This window comes from Abramis brama, assembly GCF_963993115.1.
Source record: "Abramis brama genome assembly, chromosome: 8".
Classification (NCBI taxonomy): Eukaryota; Metazoa; Chordata; class Actinopteri; order Cypriniformes; family Leuciscidae; genus Abramis; species Abramis brama.
The window spans coordinates 23,248,931-23,271,566 of NC_139970.1; the positions used below are offsets into that span (position 1 = coordinate 23,248,931).

Sequence of the window (22,636 nt, forward strand, 5' to 3'; positions counted from 1 at the left end):
ACGTGATAGTAGAAACATTTGTAATGTTACAAAGTGTTTCTATTTCGAAGAAATGTTTTTGTTTTGTCAAATAATAGAAAAAAATGTATCACAGTTTCCAAAAAAACATTTGTCAGTCTTCAACTTTGACAATAGTAAGAAAGAAATTTGTTGTATTTTTTTTTTATAAAATAAATGCAGACTTTGTGAACACATGAAAAAAAAAATCTTACGTCAAAGTTAAACTGTAATGTACGCAATCCTTATTAATTGTTCTTATTTAGTGTAATTTATAATCCATTTTAGAAGTTTATTTAGCTATTTTTTAAGCATGAACCCGCCTTTTTTATGTTAATTAAGCTTAATATTGAGCAAAAGTAAGCACAATTTGCTAATGCCATTAATGTAATTAATTAAAGCATGATTAAACTTTATATGCATGAATAATCGCCCCCATTCACAGCCACACTCAAATGTTGCGTCCACAATTTTCTGGTGTGTTTGTGCTGTTACCTCATTTGCACAGTTCCTTTAGTGAATGGTGCTAAAACAATGCAGACAGCTCATCTATAAAAATCATTTCCCGGTGAATTCCCCCTTAATGTTGAGAAAAGCACAGATGGCCTGTTTTGAACTGCAGTAAAAGTGCGGTCCTTCCAGTGTTATTTCATCTTTAAAACACTCAATTTAAACAAGGTCATTGTAGGATCTCTTGAATTCTCAGTGTTGTCACAGTTACTTCTCGCTGCCTGACAGAGATTTCGATTGCGAGTATTTAGAGGAACACATCAGCGCGACAGACGACCTTCGTCTTAATCTCACTGCTGTCATGGAAATCTGCCCGTTTTCGGTCTGATGAAGTCCTTTCCCTTGTTTAAAATGTGTTTGCAGTTTTTCCAGATGCTCACCCTCTCTGGTTACATTGTCTTTAGAACTGAAGAGGCTCAGTAACACTGAAAATGAGCCAAAACATGTTGTTATCTCAATTGCACAGTTTGGGCCATTTCAATTTTCCCTCTAGGATTTGTGTCCTTGGTCTTCTCTGTTGCCGTCTTCTCATCGCTGTTTTTCCTTCAGTTGGCATGTGATACCAGTGTTCCTGATAGCTTTGGAGAGGTGAGAGTGTATCATCACTCGATTAGCCCTCAGCTCGCATGCTCTCTTATGTCAAGAGTCATTTACACTACAGAAGACATGCAATTACACCTCAGGAATAATATGAGTTTGACTGAGCCTGTCAGTCACTCCAGCAGCAAGCCATATCTCTCAGTGCCAGTGGCGTACCTTTGTTTAAAAAAAACAGTGGGCAGGAGTGTGTGTGTGTGTGTGTGTGTGTTGAGGTTGCTATTACAATGCTATATCAGATATGTACAATAATTCATGTTTAATTTCAATAGTACATTGAGTTATTTATTCTGGTGGTAGAACTTTTGTTAAGCGTATCAGAGGTTCCGGGTTCTTATCCGCCCTCATGTTTTTCTCTCTCTCATTAAAACTAAATATGTTCATCAGTGATTGTATATCAAGAGCAGTGACATGTTTTTGTGCATTTTGTTTTGAGATTTCACTGGAACGAATAGAGAGTCTCTGCAACGGCGTTAAGCGATAGATTGAAGTGGCTCGTCTGTGTGAAGACTGTGCACGAAACTGATAATCAGCAATTAACACTTAGAATGATTTCAAAAACAACACATTCCAGATCGCCTCTTAACAAACGAACAAAATTAATATTCTGCTAGTTCAACTGGAGATGTTTCATTTGTATTGGATACATTTGTGCTGCATGCGAGATGGCTGGTGGGGACATGTCCTGCCCACAAATTACGCCTTTTAAAGATATAATAGTGTTTGAACCACTGTCGTATTGCTTGGTTAGTGAATGCACACAAAATGGCACAGAATGTATAAAGACTGAGGCTATTGCAACAATTCATTCAATTCAAAGTTTATTTATTTGGAATAAAAATATATTTATTTTCAATATATTAAACATAAAAAAACATTAAATCATTATTTTCTTGACAATTAAGTTTCATTATTTTCTAGAAAAAATTATCTAGATACATTTTGGTTTATATATATATTTTTTACCATAATGCAAGATGCCCATGTCATTTATAGGTGTGGGAATCTTTAGGCACCTCAAGATCCAATCAGATTCCAAAACAAAACAATTTTTTTTAATTAATTGGTTTACAGACTTTAAATCTTAAATGTATTAGTATTTGTTTAATTACTTATGTAATTATAATTACTTTTTTTAATAATCACAAATTAAAAATGTATGTTATGAATTTTCAACTATAGTTTCAGAACATACAAGTAAATAGTAAATAATTAAGAGGAACAAAGAAGCATTGTACAAGCAATGAACAAAGAGTGATTTCTTAACATAAAAGTCTGATACATTTTTCCTTAAGTGAAGTTCATTCAAAGAAATCGTGAGTCACTTTCATGTAAATGTTACCTTGTTTTACTCTGTTCCTATGCTACTTTGAGTTATAATGACTCTTGGGTAACAAAGTTTCAAGTGTCTAGTTTAAAAAAAAGATCAGAGTTATGAATGTGGACCATAGGGTATAAGAGATACAGACATTTGTATTTGGGTATGTCATTTTCAGAAAATTCTCAAAAATAGGGGCCTTGGTTAAGAGGTTAAAGAGAGACTGAATCCTCAAGCTAACCGTTTTCAGTCTCTTTGAGAAGTGGAGTGATGTGCAACTAGACAATTAAAGTGTTTCTGACCTTGGATGTATATAAATCTATTGTAGGAAACCTTCAAAACAAAAATAGAAGCCTTTAAATTAGCACAATATAGGGGCAATTTAAGTATCTGAATGTTTTCAAGTCAAGAGATTTTTCTCTTTCTCAGCTTTACTGCTTTTTGATTATTACTGATGACATCATAGACCGCAGGCAATCTAATAGGCTGTATTCACACCAGTGCAGATATAATTTGACTTTAAAACATTTTGAGATGCAAGTGCATTTATCCACTGAGACGCACAGCCACAAGTGCTCTTCACAAAGCGTATGTGAGCCTTTGAAAGCAACTGTTTGTCAGTAAGTGAGTTTCATGTTGTTTGTTTATTTTATTAATTTAAGTCAAAAGCTTTTTTGGGGATTTTAAATCTTAAATACACGCATGAATACAGGATTTAATGCTGTATGGGTTGTCTAAATGAACAAAAAACTTAAAAACAAGTCAAAACACTACTATAAATATATTAGTGTATATATATATATATATATATATATATATATATATATATATATATATATATATATATATATATATTGCACGAGACTTTTTACAGATAATAATAATCTCAGCTTTAATAATTAATTTCACCGTTTTTAGAGTTGTTTGCATTCCAAATGTTGCCATAGAAATGCACATCTGAGAGAAAGAAATCAACAAATAATGATTATAATGGCTGTGAGTACTGCTGTGTCTGAATTTCCACCTATTGGGAAATGAAACCATATCTTTCCAGTGGCCCTGCAATGGAGTAGGAAGCTCCATGATTTGACTGCAAGTCAAAAAGGATCTGTTGCAACAGCTGGTATCACTCTCCATTTCTTAAGAAACAACTCCATCAATACTGTGATTAATATTCATCATCTATGTGACTGTCCAGTCTTTTTAGCAGCGTGCATGGAAGACTGAAACAAAACAAACAAAAGTGCCTATGTGTTTGCTTTCATATTTGCATAAAATCATTCTGAGTGAATACAGGATTTGACTCACTCAAGGTTATGAATAATGAAAAGAAACACATTATACGGGTCAACAGTAACTTGGATGTTCTTTGAGTTAATCTCATTCACCTTATGAACTGTTGTTGTTTTAGGAGATATTCAGTAGTGTTAATATTTGCCCAAATGCTGTAGGAAATGTTGCCAACATGCCTTTATACATATTCTGTATTAAAGTGATGGTATAGCTACAAATGTAACTGCATAGTGGCACACAGGGCCTAAAACCAACTTTTTGCCACACCTGCAAATGGCTGGTAACTTTAGAAAATTTACCAGCCATAAATATTTTTTACCAGGCATGAAACTGTTTTTGCAAAAACGGGCAGTTATGACACCAAAATATTAGATAGCCTACCAGTGAAAATTCACAATTCTCTATTCCAATTTTCGATACCACAGCTAAAACTACTTTAAATTTAAACCATTATTAAAGACGAATAAGCAGTCAGTAATAGCACAAAGAAATACAACAGAACATAGATACAAAAATAAATAAACAGTGCTTTTCGGTACTTTTTTTCAGGTAGTTCTAACAATAGTTTTCAGGTAGGATACAGAAATGTAATAAAGTAAAGGCTATGCACATGTTTTTTTCTCAACTATTTATGTTCACTTAAGACATAATCGACTATGTTTACTAGGGTACTTTGTGTGAATTTGTTCTTTTCATAAAAATAATTCCTTCATCAAATTCATAAAAATGTTACTGGCCAACTGGCTATTGACACCATTTCATATACTCGCCAACGCAGATTTTGACTCGCATTTGGCACTTGGTGAGTGTTCATTTTAGGCCCTGGTATTACAGATTTGTGGGACTGTGTAGTATCTACTTATTTTAATATCTTCTTTATTATTAATATTAATATTATTAAGATATTTTATAGTTATAAGTAGAATTCCATCTGATTCAGTTCTAAAATCAGATCTTATTTTAAGGCTCTCAAAGCTCGCGAAAGGGGGGGAGTGCAGTTTAAGAGATGTTACCGTTCACAGTTCTTGCATGTACTTCACCTCCAACATCTGGAGTGTTAACTGTAGCTCCATCTGGCTGGATGAGTCTGAGATGTTTGTGTTTGTGTTCAGCATCTCTGAGTGTTGCTCCGCAGCTGACTGAACTCCACTCAGTTATTAAGTAATTAAACATCAGTCATCAATATTTCTCATCAGTCCAAACAGACACCTGGATGAAATTAAGAGCGGTAAAAGATGGATGGACTACAAGTTTATAACCACATGAGGTGCCATATATACGAATGCAATAATTAAGCACTCGCTAGACTGAATAAATTAAACACGACAGGATTCAGCATGGAGATATAGTCATGAATAATTTAGTACCTCGCTTAACAGTTAATTTCAAGTCTCACAATAATTTGCATATTGATGGAAATTTTTCAAACTTTTCTGTTTATTTTAGTAATAAAATGCAAGGCATAGTGAGCAAGTTTATATATAAACATGCAATAAAATCAAGCCTCAAATTTAACTTTCCTGAATGCACTGTAAGTCACTTTAGATACAAGTGTATGCCAAATGCATAAATGTTAATGTAACAAACATCTGGGCTAAGCTGACAATACAACAACCAAAGGATTTGGAGCAGTGTTGAAAAGACATGTATTCATCTGTTTGTGGTTATCTGTGTATATAATTTTATTTTATTGTATTGGTTTTTTTATTTTTTTATTTTTTATTGGGGGGGTAATTACAAAATAATTACAAATTTTGTAATTATTTACTCACCTCCACTCGTCATTTTAAACAGTTTATTTTGTCTGTGTAACAATTCTTTTGACAAAATTTCCCTAAAAAAAAGCATATGTGTTTGATACAACATGAACATAATTGTTTGTGTAAATTATGCTTTTAGCATGTAAGTGGAATAGTTGTTACTTGTCATTATAAAAACGATCATCACACTTGTCTGCCATCAGGCTGTGGGTGAAAAGAATAGGCCTCCTGGTGTGTCAAGCGCAGTGCTGATCCCTTGATGTAGTTACAAAAGCTGTAATGAATGGGGCGATGCCACTGGCTGTAGGTGAGACCAAAAGAGGGGCAGTGGGATGAGAAGGGTCTGGCCATTGATGGACTGTGTGATTATTCAGCCCTGGAGGTGTAGATCTCTGGAAAGGAACGGTTTGTTGTGTTTGCTGCTGCTCTGTCAGTGTAATCACTCTGAATCAAGCTGCTATAAATCACTTGCACAGCACAGCTGGTGCTGGAACAGCCGCACTGGCTGGGACGAGGCTGGGGTGCGGAAACACGTTGAGCTGACCAGGTGCAGTGGATTGAGAGCAGCTAGTGGCTTGTTAGGGATCAGTGATTCACTGATTTTATGAGCTGGCTGGATCATCAACAATCAGCAGCTGTGTGTGTGTGTGCAGGTGTGAACACATGTTGAGGATATTTCATGTCAGTTCTGCAAACTGAACGCTTTAGCCCCAAGCAACAGTGGTAGGAAGGTGCAGTAGTTTTACATTGTCAGACTTTTGATCCACAATGTCTGAACCATATTGCTCCTTATTCTGGATAAGAAATGACAAACACATGTATGCTTATACATATGTATTTATACTGAGACTTTTCAGAGACTGTATCATTCTTCTTGTGTTTGTTCCAGACGGACTGTAAGTCTGCATTAGTGGTGGGGAAAGAGTTTTCCTCTGACTCTTTCCACAAGTTACATTGTTACTCCAGTAGGTGGCTACAACTGACTGTTTATGAGGGAATCATTGAATAAGTAATTCAACCTATGGACTATCAAACGACTACAGTATCTTTAAGTGAGTTATTGAACATTCACTCAACAGATTTGCTCAAAAATCCATTAAGTCTTTGAGTGTCATTGAATTATTCACTCAACTGATTCTTTCAAAAATGCTGATTTGTTCAGTCTTTGAGCGTCCTGAAATTCTTTCAGGAACATCATACAGTACTGTGTATTGTTCGGATGTGCTAGCTTGGGTTAATTCTGCTGTAATTCTGCTTCCTGTGGACTAGAGCTGCACAATTAATCATTGAAAGATTGCGATTTCGATTCAGACATCCATGTGATCTTATTCCTAATGACAACGATTCTTGTATGTCTGTTATTTCTTTGACAAGTACTATCACAGCAGAACATTCAAATCTGCGTTGGCGCTGCCGCTGACCCAAAGAGAGCAGTTGTCATGTATAGGTATGAAACAGCTTCACAAAAAGTCTTTTTAACCACACAGTATCATTGTTTCTGTGTTACAATAATTCAAATTATCACAGAACATTGGGGTTAAGGTTTATAGTTCCAACATAAACACTGATGTTTACGGTAGTGATCAAAATAGAGTAAATCAACTTTTGAAAGTACCTTGAAGCTTCAAATTAAGACTGTATTAATTACATAGTTTAACCAGAAAGTGGGGACAAGTGACTGTTAATGTTTATTCAAAAGATTCGCTGATTCATTCAGTAATGAAACAAGTGAAGTCTTTGGCCATTTCTCAATATGCGTTCTTAAGCATTCTTGCGTCCTTGGGTTCATCAACCGTCAAAGTTCAATTCCAATACTCAAGAAGCTTTGGCTTTACAGCAGCTCTAGAATAAAGTTATTGTCCAGCTAAAGTTAGTTTTGATTGATTCACTTCCGTCGCAATGATCATTATTTATTAACTTAGGGGCCGCTAACATGACACCGTTCACTACACTTATGAGATTTGCCGCTGCAAGCTCGCAAAATACGTCACAGCTCGTGGAAGTAAACATTTGTCATTTTGTTTTGCTTAATTTTAATGAAGTGATAAAGACCTGAAGAAGCCTGCAGTATTTTTAATGGCGTATTAAAAATAATCTTAACATTGACAAAGCATAAGTAACATTAAATACAAATTTTCACAAATACACGTGGTAAAATAAAACAATATAAAATATTATGTGAAAGTTAAATTGACTTAAGGCCAAGTATGGTGTCTCATTCTCGGAATTTGTGCTCTGTTCATTTACTCCCCCCACCTACATTTCATGGCGGTACTGGGACTCGAACCCACGACTCTTTAACCATTAGGCCTCTATATGTTACACAACTAGATGTACCGCATGGCGGTACAAAATATGACCGCCGCTCAGGCCTGCACTGGCTTTCCACAAAAAGAAATGACGTGGAGCAATTTGGCTGTATTGCGTGTTTATGTATATACCTAAAAAAAGTAGTAGTATGTGCATGTCTGTCTGTGTGTGTGTGTATGTGTGTGTGTTTGTGTATGTGTGTGTCTGTGTGTGTGTGTGTGTGTGTGTCTGTGCGTGTATGTATGCGTGCGTGCATGTGTGTGCGCGTGTGTGTTTGTGTGTGTGTCTGTGCATGTGGATTTGTATGTGTGTGTGTGTATGGGTGTGTGTCTGTGCGTGTGGATGTCAGTGTGTGTGCATGCTTGCGTTTGTTTGTATTCCTGCATGTGTGTGTGTGACAGTTAGGGTTGCCAACTTCAGAAAAGGAAAATGCGGGACAATCGTGGTTATTTATAGGAAAATGAGGGACACTCAAAATATTTGTACTGTATCACACAGTGTACGTCATTTCAGTGTCTGCAGTTAAGTTTGTGTTTAAAAGGTTATCAGACATAAACACATTTGTATTGCTTAACCTATTTATGTATTTAATTCTAAAAATAATTTTAATGTCATACATGAAAAAAGTCACATTACAAACAAACCATAGTTCAAAATAACAGCATTTATCTAAAATAGAAAGCTTTTTTAACATTATACACTAGGCTTACAGTTCAAAAGTTTGGGGTTAGTAAGATTATTTTTTGGGAAAAAAAATAAAGAAAGTAATTGCCTACTTTTATTCAGCAAGGATGCATTACATTAATCAAAAGTGACAGTTAAGATAATGTTACAAAAGCTTTCTATGTACTTTCTAAAAGCTTTAAAACATTAATAATAATCAGGAATGTTTTTTGAGCATATTATTCCCTCAGGTAGATTACATGTTTTCTTGCGTGGCTGGATGTTAGACTCATGAACAATAATCACGTTGTTTGCATTCGCCAAAATTGATTAGCCGAAATCAAAACGTGGACAGTGAAAGGAAATTACCGTTAGCGCGAGACGAGTCCGGCTTGAAGCGGAAGCGACCAGACGGCAGAGGATGTTCGCAAATCAAACAATGATTTGTCTCAAAACAGTGATTAAAAAAAGCTGTGATTGGATGATGACAGGTGTCGGTGATCATTCTCAAGTGTCGTGGTCAGCACTGCTGCTGTTGCTGTTGTATCAGTCAGTGGTTTATCAGCTTGTCAAAAAACGGGACACGGGAGGTCACGCAAGGGACAAATAAATTAGGCCCAAAATGTGGGACGTCCCGCCTAATTCGGGACAGTTGGCAACCTTAGTGACAGTATCATCCTAAACCAGCAACCCTTCGCTCAACACCACCATCTACAGGCCGATGAGTGTACAGTCACTAAATGTGCACATAAATGAATTTATTTTATACCCCCCCATGGATGAAATTCTACGAAACTTAGCATACCCCAGAGGATGTCAAGTTAATCATACACATGAAATATGGTGCAGTTCTGAACATCTCAACTGAAGATAGGGGCGATTAAAGCAGAATAATATTGCATTTTCATTTTTTATGGGAGGGGCGCAAATCACAAATGAGTGATTATGGGCTAGGTTGATGTGGGCCCTTAAGAGCAACATACCATAAAAATTTCTTCATCCTCGGTGCCACGGTTCAGGTAGTTATTTAGGAAAAACTGCATTTTTTGGGTTTGGGGGGGGACCCAAAAAATGCAGTTTTTCCTAAATAACTACCTGAACCGTGGCACCGAGGATGAAGAAATTTTTAACTGAGCAGCGCGGGGGGGGAGTGGCCCCCGGGGACCAAACGAAATTTTTCCGTAAAAGTCTAGTGGGGCTACATGCCCACCAAATTTCATGTTCCCCGGTGTTTCGGTGTCCCTGGTATCGTTGACGAAAAATTCAGTAGTACAATCCCTATATGACCGCTTTCGCTAGCTACGCTAGCGGCGGTCATAATAATATATATAATAAAATAATGTCTGATATGATCAAATAAATGTTTTAATAGGTTAAAACATTTGTTTATGATGTGATGTTGTATTTATTGTGTGTTGGCCGCTACTTATAATATGCTGGTACGGTCTCAATTCAATTCTCACAAAGATGGTTCTGTGTCCTTGCGTCCTTCCGAGTTCATTCTTTTCCCCTTCGTTAAAGGTAACCTGGCAAGACCGGTCTTTGTGTTCTTGGAATTGAGAAACAGCCTTTATGAGTGAGTCATTGAATCATTCATTAAAAAAAAATTGTGATTCTCAATTTATCCAGAATCGTGCAGCTCTGATGTGGACCTATTTTCGTTAGTGGAGAAAAAATTCTTTCTAAAATGTAAGTTACTCATTATTTCAATTTAATGTCTATTGACCTGTTTTATCAAAACAATAGTTTGAATTACAACACCGCTCTGATTACCTGCAGCTGAATTATAACATTCAGAACAACAGCACTCCCTTGTGTGTAATGACTAACCAGTCTGGCATGGAAAACACTAGAAAGTCTCCCGAAGTGATTAATTACTGGTTATTTCACAGATATGAATGTTTTAGGAACATTTTCATGCATCAGTTTAACCATTTGCACACTGTAATACCACAGCTTTGAACACATGCCCTATGCAGGTATCTTTCATACTCAGACTTTGTTTGGGTTTCCATATAGGACACATACATGCAAATATTCGCCATTTTGAATCAAAATATGCTCTTTTTTTTTCTTTTTTTTTGCACAAGAATCGAAAATGGGAATCGTAGATGTTTAGGTCCTATAAAAAATGACTATCCTTGTGTGTAATTTATGTAGGTAGACTGCAAATCAATACATTTTAACCTTTAATAGTATAATGATGTACCAACTGTATAGTTTACAGCAGCGTTTCCCAACGTCCGTCTTGCCGCGTATTCACATAAACACATCGGTTATGTCCGTGCTGTCAACAGTAACACATGCGATCAATGTTTTTCAGTTTAACGGTTAAAAATATCTAGCGTTAAATTATATGATCACGTTCCTCTTCATGCAAATACTTTTAAACCATTCAAGCGCCACATGACAAAAGAGAGCACGCTGACACAAGAGCACAGAGCGACGCGCGCCAGAATAGACTTCTCTTTCGCGCTTGAACCAATAATAACACACAATTATGCCAACATTTCCGTTGTGTTGAGTATCCTCATAAAGAGCAGTCTTAAATGAGTTAAATAAAGTCTTAAATGAATGTAAAGAGTTGCGAGAAAAAGGGCACAGGTAAATATAACATTTATTATGGGCTTATGTGAAGATTGTTTTAAGTTCACTTCAATTAAAAGATGTTATTTTTTTGGGAGCCTAATAAATGTTAAAATTGATAGCTTTCAATTATACTGTAATGTTGAATGGCGATAATTAATGTTTAAAATAGAAAATAAATAAATAATTGAAGACATTTGGTATCATTGGTATCAGTGATGCCGGCCTTCATTCATAAAAATATGCCATTAAACAATTATTTAAAATATACTGTCTTTATGTTGTTTCTACATTAATTTGGAGATTAATTGTGAAATGATTACATTATTAAATATATTAAAAACTTATATTAAAAACAAGCTATCTTGTGCAGTTACAACAAAATTATCCCAATATAAAAACACAAATACACTGAGTGAGCAAACATTTAGGTGAGATTTGCAATGGTAATTGAGCAATGTTTATATATGAATAAAAGCCTTAATTAAATATATCATCATATAAAGTGATTTCTTCAGAAGAAATTACTGATTCCTAGACTTCCAAAGGATGGACAATTTTTTTGTATTAATATTAAAAATATCTATATGACAGTAGGGGGTTCTTCCCTGCATTGAAAATATTTCAAGGTATCGTATCAAAGTAGTTTCATAACAACACTTTTGTAGGGTGCCACAATTTTCTGAAAAAATTCAAAGGGTGCCGTGGCTAAAAAAATGTTGGGAAAAACTGGTTTACAGCATTAGTTGAGAGAATTTTTTTTTTTTTTTTTGGAGGAAATTAGCCATGTACTATACCTGATAGGCCCCAAATTAATCAATATTGAATCAAAGTTAATCAAATCGTATGCCCAGCCCTAGTGTCAATAAATGTTTGTTTTTTTTACTTGAAGCAACTGTTGTCGTTTCCCTTTATTCACTTGTCAAAGTGCACCATGTTAATATCACAAAAAATACCCTCCAACAACTAGTTCATAAACATGTAACCTTTTTCATCTCTTCTAAGTTTGCAGGTCTGAGGACATATACACCTCTCACCACATGAAGTGGGTTGTTGTAGTGTCTGCATTGTAGATATTTGCTCCACTCTTGATCTTTCACTCTGAAATCGGTGTTCAGCGTTACAAACAACCATGTTGAGTCCCTGCCTGCTCGTTCTGTATAGCCCCACAAGCTGTAGTTCACACTCTAATGTCTATGAATATGATTCTGAGGTTGAGAGTGTCTGCAGACTGAGAAGGTTTTTCATCTTTGGTCTGTGCAATATAATATTTGATTCCCCCGCTTTTTAAACATCCGAACCAGTTCAATACAGCAACGTTGACTTAATCATTAGCATGTTTGGGGCGAAACTATCAGTTTGTAAACTGATTATTTTTGTAATTTTCATTCTGTGTGTGAATGAATGTGCGAGTGATGCAGAAATTACACACTTCAGCTTCAAGTGTGATACAACAAGTGAATCAGATACAACAACAGAGGACAAATCAATCTTGATCCATTTGTGCATGTGCAGTCAATCTGTAGACTCAGTGGAGGGAGTCTGTGGGAGGCATTGAAATGCCTTGAAACGTTGGTATTAGCTTGGCTTCTTTAGGGGAATGAACGTGAAATGATGGTGTTTACATGTTATTAGGTATTTTACACACTTAGCATAGAAAAGTGTGTGAGAGATGTTTAATTCCTTCAGTTAAATACATAAACATGGTGTTGTGGTAAACCTGTGGCGGTGTCTCATGAAGAAATAACTTCATGATGTGCTCCAGTGAGCTACAGTACTATTCAGCAGTTTAGGATGTTGTAGCTGAGTGTGCTGCTTTCCGGCTAACCTGGATTTTTGATTTATTTTTTACCTTCTATTTTCAGTTTGCACAGAGGAGCTTTTAATGTGGCCATCAATTTAAAATGAAACAAAACGCTAAAATAATATAATTTTTATTATACAAAGTCCCTAATAACACACATGCCGTACAGTGCAATAATTGGCAAAGTGTCTGTTCAACGTGTTTGTTCACTATTGCAAAATGTAGCTACATTTCATTAAGCATTTCTGCTGTACAGTGATAATAGAATATTCCTTGTTAGGTGTTAGTACAACGCTCAGCAGATATTTTAGCAGTCTTTGTAATGTTTTTTCTTCTTCTTTTTTTCAGACACTTGATACACTACCATTCAAAAGTTTGGGTTCAGTAATATATTTTTTAAATAGATTAATGATTTTACTCAGTAAAAGTGAGTGTAAGGACTTTTACATTGCAAAACTTTAGCATTTATAAATAAATAAAAAAAGGTTTCCACAAAAATATGAAGGATCACACCATTTTAAACTGTGATAATAATAAGAAATGTTTCTTGAGCACCAAATCAACATATCAACAGAATGATTTTTGAAGGATCATGTGACTCTGAAGAGTAATGATGCTGAAAATTCAGCTTTGAATAAGTTACACTTTAAAATATATTTCAACAGAAAACAGTATTAAATTGTATTATTTCAATTTTACAATATTCATGTTTTACTGCATTTTTGATCATATAAATGCAGCCTTGGTGAGCATAAGAGACTAAAACATTTAAAAATAAAATCTGACTGACCACAAACTTTTGAAATGTAGTGTGCAAGTTAATGTTGATAAGGGTCTGTCAGGCTTCAAAAATGACACACACTGAAGTTTGAAGTCTGAAGCCATATGATAGCTTTATGTGATGAATAAACCAAAATTTCCTATATTTCCCAAGTCTTCCAAATTTCTTAAATTGTATAATGTAGTTTTTCCTTGCATTGTGAAAGTTCATCCGGGTCTGCCAGGCTTCAAAAATGACACACACAAAAGAAGTCTGAAGCAATACGATAGCTTTGTCATAAATAAACCCAAGTTTATGGAGTTATTGTCTGAATATCCTTCCTGTCGCTTTAAAGAAATTCAGATGAGTTTGGAAAGACATGAAGGTGAGTACATGATGACAGAATTCTATTTTTGGGTGAACTAATCCTTTAAAGTAGAGCATAATGCAGTCCAGGTGATGCGCTCTATCACAGATATCCTGATGATTTATGTACTGGGTTGAGCTCATAGTTATGAGTGCTGAGGTATTTATGTGAAAGACTTAAGTTCGAGAGCTATTGTTCATTCTTTCCTCTCCACTTTTCCAGGTCATTGGGGCAGGTGTATGGGGGAAGAATGTGGAACTGGCGGGGTCCAGTCCAGAACGGTGTGGTGCATCCACACAGAAGGCTGGACCACGCACCACTCCAACTGCCGGCACGCAGACAAACCCGAGAGCCAGAGATCATGTTTTAAAGTGTGTGAGTGGCACCAGGATCTCTTCGAATGGGAGGTGACAGAATGGGGGCCGTGCGTTCTAGCCCCCTTCCAGTCCAACGAGCTCAAACCTCGGACTACGGAGTGCGTCACGGCCCAGCACGGCATCCAGAGACGGAAAGTCCATTGCGTGCGCACCTCGAACCGCACGGCTGTTACGGAGAGGATATGCGAGTTCTTCTCCCCGCGACCAGCGCTTGAACAGGCCTGCTTGATCCCCTGCCCTCACGACTGCGTCGTGTCCGATTTCTCCTCCTGGTCCGGCTGCAGTCGAACTTGCGGCACGGGTCTCCAGCACCGGACCCGGCATGTGCTCGCTGCGCCGATGTACGGAGGTGCTAACTGCCCTAACCTCACCCAGACGAGGAATTGCGCGAACCTTTTGCCCTGTCCGGTTGGGGAAAGCGAGCATCACTACAGCCTTAAAGTCGGCCACTGGAGCGAGTGCAGGCAGCCGCAACACAAGGGGCTTTGGATGAGCGGAAGGACCATGCTGGACTTCAGCACAGGAGATACAGAGAGGAACACCGTGAAACGGCATATCCAGAGCTCCCAGCTGCACCACCACCACCTCCACCACCACCACCATAGCCTCAAGGGCTTGGACGTGGAAATCGGCTACCAGACGCGCCAAGTTCGTTGCGTGCGCAGCGACGGCAAGAACGCCATGCTGAGGTAAGAAGCCCTGAACGTACGCAGACGCATCAGGCGTGTCTATTCAATTTACAATAATCTGTGTACAAGCAATGCATGCCTGAAAGACAAACCCTCTGAGAACATAAACCCTTTTAAGGTCTAAATCCCAGATTATGCTCTTGAAAGCAAGGTACTGCTACTGCTTGTGTGAAAGGAATTGCTGTGCAGCTGGATTTTTGAAGCGGCTCTGTGAAGTGGGCCTAGCTAAATCGGTTAGTCCTCCATTAATCTCTCTCCCGCTGCCGTACTATACAAGGTGAGCAGAGAGACATGCCTCTGGCAGCATGGGAGAGCTGGATCTCTGAGCAGAACCGACTCTGGCGTGATGGAAAGGATTGAATTTACTCTCTTGCTGCAATCTCTGCATCCATAGTATGAGTTTGGAATGACGGTCAATCACTGTTACGCTGTAGTTTGTGCTCTATTCTCGTTTCGGTCTCGCTCTCGGTAGAATAAGAAGTCGTTGAGATGTAGCTCATCCTTCTCTCACAAAGAGTATGGATTTCCTGCAAACTGAGGATAATGAATGCTGGAACTAAGGCAGGCTTTGAACATGACTTTAAAGATGCCTCCTTTGCAAAATATTGATTCACAGGCAGGCACTCATGATAAAGGTTTTAAGTCTCAAATGTAGACTTTCATGTCTTTGCTCTATTTTACCTGTGTTATGGTGCTGTCTGCTGCAGCTTGCTGACAAGCTTACCACAAGCTTCTGAGGTAGTTTATGTCTGATAATACAGGGGGTTGAATATTTTAGACACCATAGAGCCCAGATATAATCATCCTTGTGAGAGGGACCCCCATCCTAAAATTTAAAAAGGCATCTGTATGTATTCATGGATTAAGACCAAATTTATACGGTGAAAAATGAATGTTATAGACGTGTAAAACATAATTCGAAAAATATTTAGTTGCTATTTCATTACATTAATACATTTGTTCCTGTACAGTTAGATGTATTATTTAATACATTTACATTTGTATTATATATATTTATTTGAATTATATGATTTATTTAGTTTAATCTTATTTCTAACAAATACACACTACAAATAATGCACATCTGCCCATTATTTGATCATAATCCACCTTTGATCGCAGTCGGAAGTTATTACTCACACTCAGTGATGGTTTCTGTGTAGTACCAAACTTTATTTATCTTAATTTACATTTGATATTCGTGCCACATTCAAGACTTGGAATTAAATGCTATGATTGGGTAGTAGTTTTGCATATTAAAATAAGTACTTGGAGTTACCACAGTTATAATTGACAAAGGCTGACTTATGGGTTTTGACTAAACTGAATTATGAATAATTATACCATTGTTTGTTACACTGTTGTTCTCATAGGTTAGGCTATTCATAGTTCATCCCTTTCGATAAAGTTGTGTTTTAAATTTAATGAAATGTGTCGTAATGTCTTACTGATGACAAAACAGAGGATGTCGCTCACTGTAGCTTCTTCGATCTGTAACAGACAAAGCAATTAGTGATAGTGACACATGAAAAAACACTGTTAGTCATAATTGTGTTTTGCGACATTACTGTCGGATCCAATATAGTTCACTGCATCATCTTTTATTTTCAGTCTATCTGAAAAGCCTGCGTTGAACTGTTTCTTGTTTAAAAATCGAATCCACAGTAAAATGAAGGGAACAAATGAACAGTGTCTTACTGAAGCGTTCTATTTGGAACTATTAAAAATAAAGTTCATCCACACTTTCTTAATGTTAGGATCACAAGGAAGGCAGTGCAAAGAATGTGTTTTTCCATAACTTGGCACTTCAAAACATCTTGTAACCCTCAGAGGCATCTCTATCGTTTTGTTACTTGAGTAATCCTGTGATTGCATCTCTCTCGTATTTACCACTACATGACGTGCAAATTTGTGTGAGGCGCTAAAGAGGCAATGGTGTAGAAGTAGTCTTTTGTACTAGTACTAGTCTATTACGTACTAATGTGACAAAATCTGGAATGAGTCGTTTTCTGAGCTTGGTTTCAATAAAAGCTATTTTTATACTAACGAGGAAGTTTAGGTTCGGAAACTTTCAGGATATTTTTATTTTATGTTTTATTTTTACTCTTATGCCAAAAGCTCAAGGAGAATTTGATTTCTCAATTCATGACCCCTTTAAGGAATATTTTTTGTGTGTGTTTTATATCTATAATATGGGTGATTTATTGCCTTATGTGAAGTGTAACAGCTGTATAACTGTAAGAGCACAAAGCAACACTTCTTGATGTGACTCTTTTAAACAGGCTGTAAAATGGGGATCATCCCTTGTTAATCCTCATGTCAGGTGAAAAGAGGCTGCGACACTTTGACACACACATATCTTCATTCTTCACGCTTTTGGCATTGTAATCTGCCATTGGGTTATGAAGACAAAAACTTATGAAATTGAAGTTGAAGTTGACGTAGTGAAACTTTGCATTTCTTGGGTGTTGCATGTCATCTGTGGTTATTTCCACTGAGATCAAATCTGCATCTGACAGCAAGACCTGACTATATTCTGTCAGCATATGCATTTTTTAATATGTGAATAGTTGGTTCAGCGATTGAAATGTCTTTTGTCTATGGAAAGGTAGGTGTTCTTGCTGCATTTTTCATCCGTTCTTTCTGAGTTTTCCACATTTGCTTAACACAGATTTCGGAGCATCTTCATTCAGTTCAAAGTGGAGAGAGTGTGTGGGGGTTTGTAGAGCAGAATGGGGTCTGACAGGTTTAATACAGGTGTAGAATAACAAGAGAGAGGCTGCGGTGTTATTTTACAGTGAGACAGAGCATTCACTCCAATTAACATATTCATTTGTAAATCCTACGTGCATGCTTAATGAAATGTAGTGATTTGAATATTTCCCACCTGAGTTCAATTTCTGCAGTTTTTCCAATTATAGTCCAATTATCATTTCAAATGAAGTGAAAATAAATGCTACACAAATGGATTATGATATACACAAGTAATTGAATCGGGTGACTTATACGCTTAGATATCCAATTTGTTGTGAATTTATTCATATTTCATATTGCAGATGTTGCTTTGTAGGACACAAAGGTGAATAACTCATTTAAATATCCTTCACTTTACATTCATTACACTGGTGTCTTTCTATGCAAAAAATAAATAAATTAAATGCACTCGTTTGCTTTACAGTCACTCAAGTATACTAAGAATAATGAAAAATAAAACATTTCTGAGCAATAATTGATTTAGTCTTCACTTGCCACATATATTGTATTTTTAATTATGCAAATGATGCACTGTATAGTTGGCTGAAAATTGTTGCTATACAGTAGGTTCATAATCTGTTGTTTTGTGAGTTTGTTTAAACTGAATCACAAATTCATAACTACAAAATGCATAACGTTTTTTCATTATGCCCTATCAATTAGCAAGTATAGAAGAACAATTGATGGCTTTTATCTCATTTTATAAACCATATTCTCACTATGTTCTTTTAACTCTAAATGACAGAGAATATCTTCTGTTCTTTTTGGCAGCATTGAAATGTTTGAATATATTTTCCCTGTGCTTCTCATTCTTAATTCATTTGTTTTCTTGCTCATAGTCTTTGTACCCTTGACAACGGGCCTGGGACATTCCAGTCGTGCATTATGCCCAGAGACTGCGAGACCTCTGATTGGTCCGTTTGGAGCCCATGTTCAAAGACATGCAGGGCATCAGACATGTCGCCTGGTTTTCGGGTCAGGACTCGAAGCATAACGCAAACTCCTATTGGACTAGGCAAAGAATGCGCTGCTCTTGAAGAAAAGGAAGCCTGCAACATCATCGGAGATTTACTTCCAAACTGCCCTAGGTTTGTATGTTAGCCTCCCAATAATAATTCATTTCTACTGTATGTGAAAGTGTAAAAAAAAAAAAAATGTACTAAATTATTTTTCAAGTGTTGTGTTCAAGTATTTATTTACTGAACCCCTGTTGCATCCGAGCATTGAAAAGATTAGAAGAAACTAATTAATGAGATTAGGTTTTTGATCAATAGCAGCAGACTGTTATTTCATTAAAAACTGCTGCTTTATGCATCATAACACTTTGCTTAGTCAATGCATTTTCATTAGTAGATGGTTTCCTACCGGAAAACAGGACGCTACGCCTATTAGTATCTTTCAGCGGCAGGCAGCTCTCTGTGTTCATTTATCCAATGCAACTTTTGAGAGGAGCCCAGCAGAATATAATGAGACTATAGGTCCAAAACAAAAGAAGTGTGTTTCACCACAGCGGGTGCGTGCTTTTGTTCTCCAGGTATGTGTGGAAGAGCACAGATTGGGGGGACTGTCAAGTGGCCCCTCTCCTCAGCCAGCAGGACAGAAGGCTTAACAATGTTAGCGTTCTCTGTGGTGGAGGGATTCAGACCAGGCAGCTGTACTGCGTCCAAGTCCCAGACAACTCCACCCCTCATCACAGAAAAGAGGGTAAGGTTCAGTGTCTATCTGACAGCGAGTTCAGTGATTTCTGTGCATCTTTTCAGCTGCACATGTTGATTTTATCATAGGTTATATGCACTACTGTTCAAAAGTGTGGGGTCAGAAATGAACACTTTTATACAGCATGGATGCATACAGTATAAATGTACAGTATAAATCTTTCTATTCATCAAAAAAATCCTGAAAATAAATCTATAATAAATATCACTTTTTCCACAAAAAAAATATTAAGCAGCACGGCATCAGCACAACTTTATAATAATAATAATAATAATGAAATAATATTTCTTGAGTATCAAATCAGCATATTATAGTGATTTCTGAAGGATCATGTGACACTGAAGTTTGGAGTAATGATGTTGGAAATTCAGCTTTGCAATCACATGAATACATTTCAGATTAAAAATATTAAAACAGTAAACAGTTATTTTAAACTGTAATATTATTTCATGTATTTTTGATCAAATAAATGCAGCTTTGATGAGCTTGAGATACTTCTTTCACAAACATTAAAAACCAAGTCACCTTAAGTACAAATCAACCAAATCCAAAATTAGTCTATGGCTGCATCCGAAATCGCATACTTCCCTACTATATAGTAGGTGAGAAACAGTATGGGACAAAAGAAGTGTGTCCGAATTCACAGTACTCATAAAAGAATAGGCAAGATGTACCCGGATGACCTACTTCTTCCGGCGAGATCCTGAAGTGTGAATATGATGGACACTTTACTATCCCAAAAAGCCACAGGAGAGGATTTATGAATGGCAGTGAAGCGTCATAACTGGACGTCATAATGACAACATTAACAAACTTAGTATGTCCGGATTACTTTCATACTACACACAATCATACTATATAGAATACTGTTTTAGCGGCCGTGAAGTAATTACTTATTCAAAATAAGTACCCACTCAAGAGAGTATGCGATTTCGGACGCAGCCCATAACTTAAGCGTAGTATAAGCGTAGGTGAACATAAATAATTATTGGTCAGTGCCTCACATTGAAAAGCCTCATTCATTGTGTTTTAAGAAATCCAGATGGGAAGGTCTTTTGGTTAGCCATTTTTCATTAGCCGTGAGTAACCATGCCTTTTAAATAAAATAAAAACCTGTTTCTAAGATTAGAGGTAGTTAAAGGGAGTCACCTTGTTCTGAAATTAATTTTGAGGAGCTGCACTAGCCAGGTGAAATCAGTGTTTGGATGGATTTAAGACATGCTGAGCTGAGAAAGGCATACAGATGAAGATGACTCCTTTCAATCAATGTTGTTTGGGGATATAGATCAATGAAAATCAACAGTTATGTTTGCTTTCCACCTGACCCAGAAAACTCACACTAATGTTAACAGAACACAGTCAAAGTATGAGACTTTCAAGAGGTTTGCCCAAACTTTTGAACACTTGTTTGACAAAAGTCACATTGAGAATCAATGCAATACAAAGTCAATGCAAAATCTTTTTACTTTCTTACTCTATGTCCTGGTCTTATTGGAACAATTTGTTCAGTGCACGTTATTCTAGAACAAAAACAAATTGTATTCATTTGCTCATCCTCTGAAACAGCTTTCCTTTTCTGCTGATGTTTTTAGACCATGCAGGCTATTGGATAACATTAATCCATAGCTAAATAGATATTTAAGCATTGTTTCAACAAATTCACATTCAGTCTGGCTCCATTCTAGTACGTAACACTCTCATTTCACGATTCTAATTAATTATTGATGGATCCAATCATGTTCCACCATAAAAGTTTTCACCTTGAATATGTTTTCACTTGAAAATACATGAAATGTCAAAATTTAAATGTGTTGCAAATTGTCAGCATGAAATGGAAATTTTATTTACTAAATTGCATATTAATGATTTTATAACAAATCATCCATGCATGTGTTTCATTTTTACTTTTATTTTTTTGACCTTGTAATGTTTTATCAAAATATCAATGTTCTTTTGGGGAAACGACAGACCTCTCTCTGGTGAGGAATGTCGGATCCATGCTTAAAGGGATAGTTCACCCAATAATGAAGAAACAGTTTCTGGGCCCCACTGACTTCTATAGTATGGGGAAAAAATACTATGGAAGTCTATGGGGACCATCAACTGTTTGGTTACCCATATTCTTTAAAGTATCTTATTTTGTGTGAACAGATGAAAGAACCTCTTACAGGTTTGGAACAACATGAGGGTGAGTGATGACAGAATTTTCATTTTTGGGTGAACTGTCCCTTTAAGTCTCGCTCCTTTCTTACAATCAACTGCAAGCTTGCGTTCAGATCTGCCTTCATTCAATCAACAACTGATGGACAAAACCAAGTACATTCTGTTCTCTTTCCATAATCCGTTTCACTCTGATATACGTCACAACATGGAAGAACCTGTTATTTCGCTACTTCCTTACATTTTGACTCTAAACTAAATACTAACATTGCTTTACGAAGGCTTTGAAATGGATTTTATTCTTTGTTTTGGGTTGGGAATTGTTGCTCAGCATGAGAATCAGAAATTATACTTAAGATGAATTATATTTTGTCAAGAAAAATTCTTGCCTGACATATGGATTATTTCTCACTGTACTGTACATCTTTGTCTTTGTCTTTGTCATTTTGTAGTGTCTAGGCCTGTAAGTGGGCTTCTGTGTGCCGGAGATTTGCCGTCTGCGGTGCAGCCCTGCTCCATACCGTGCCCACAGCTGTGCCTGCTCTCATCCTGGTCCTCCTGGGGGGCCTGTCTCCACGACAACTGCATGGAGACACATGGACGAAAAGGTAGGACAACATGGGAGTGAAATGTCATCAATAATTAAATACAACCCTGCCCTCTTATTAATAAATATTGAATAAAATTGATGATTGTACCACCTCTCCACTGAGCTAAACCCAGAGGTAACAGTATCTAAAACTGACACCACTTCTGGTGAGAGGTGAGAACATCTGTCACTGAAGCGAGCTGGCAGAGTACTGCCCTATAATGAGAGAATTTAGCAGAGGGCAGACTGATGTCACATGAAGCAGTCACGTATATGTGGGGCTTTAAAGCAGAAATGACTCATTCTGGGCAATCATAAGTATAATCCCAACGTTGACACAGTGCTGCACTCTTATCATTCACCTGTTTTTGAAGGTTAAAAATCAA

At 36.8% G+C, this 22,636-nt stretch overlaps 1 protein-coding gene across 2 annotated transcripts in view; it reads left to right on the forward strand.

Moving 5' to 3' along the window:
* The window catches only part of thsd7ba (thrombospondin, type I, domain containing 7Ba), a 300,128-nt gene that overhangs the window by 168,305 nt on the left and 109,187 nt on the right, over nt 1-22,636 (forward strand). For both annotated transcript variants that reach the window (XM_084123090.1, XM_084123089.1), the window contains 4 exons: nt 14,188-15,031; nt 18,625-18,873; nt 19,320-19,489; nt 22,114-22,269. In XM_084123090.1, the coding sequence (XP_083979216.1) occupies nt 14,188-15,031; nt 18,625-18,873; nt 19,320-19,489; nt 22,114-22,269 (1,419 nt within the window). The remainder of the gene's footprint in view (nt 1-14,187; nt 15,032-18,624; nt 18,874-19,319; nt 19,490-22,113; nt 22,270-22,636) is intronic.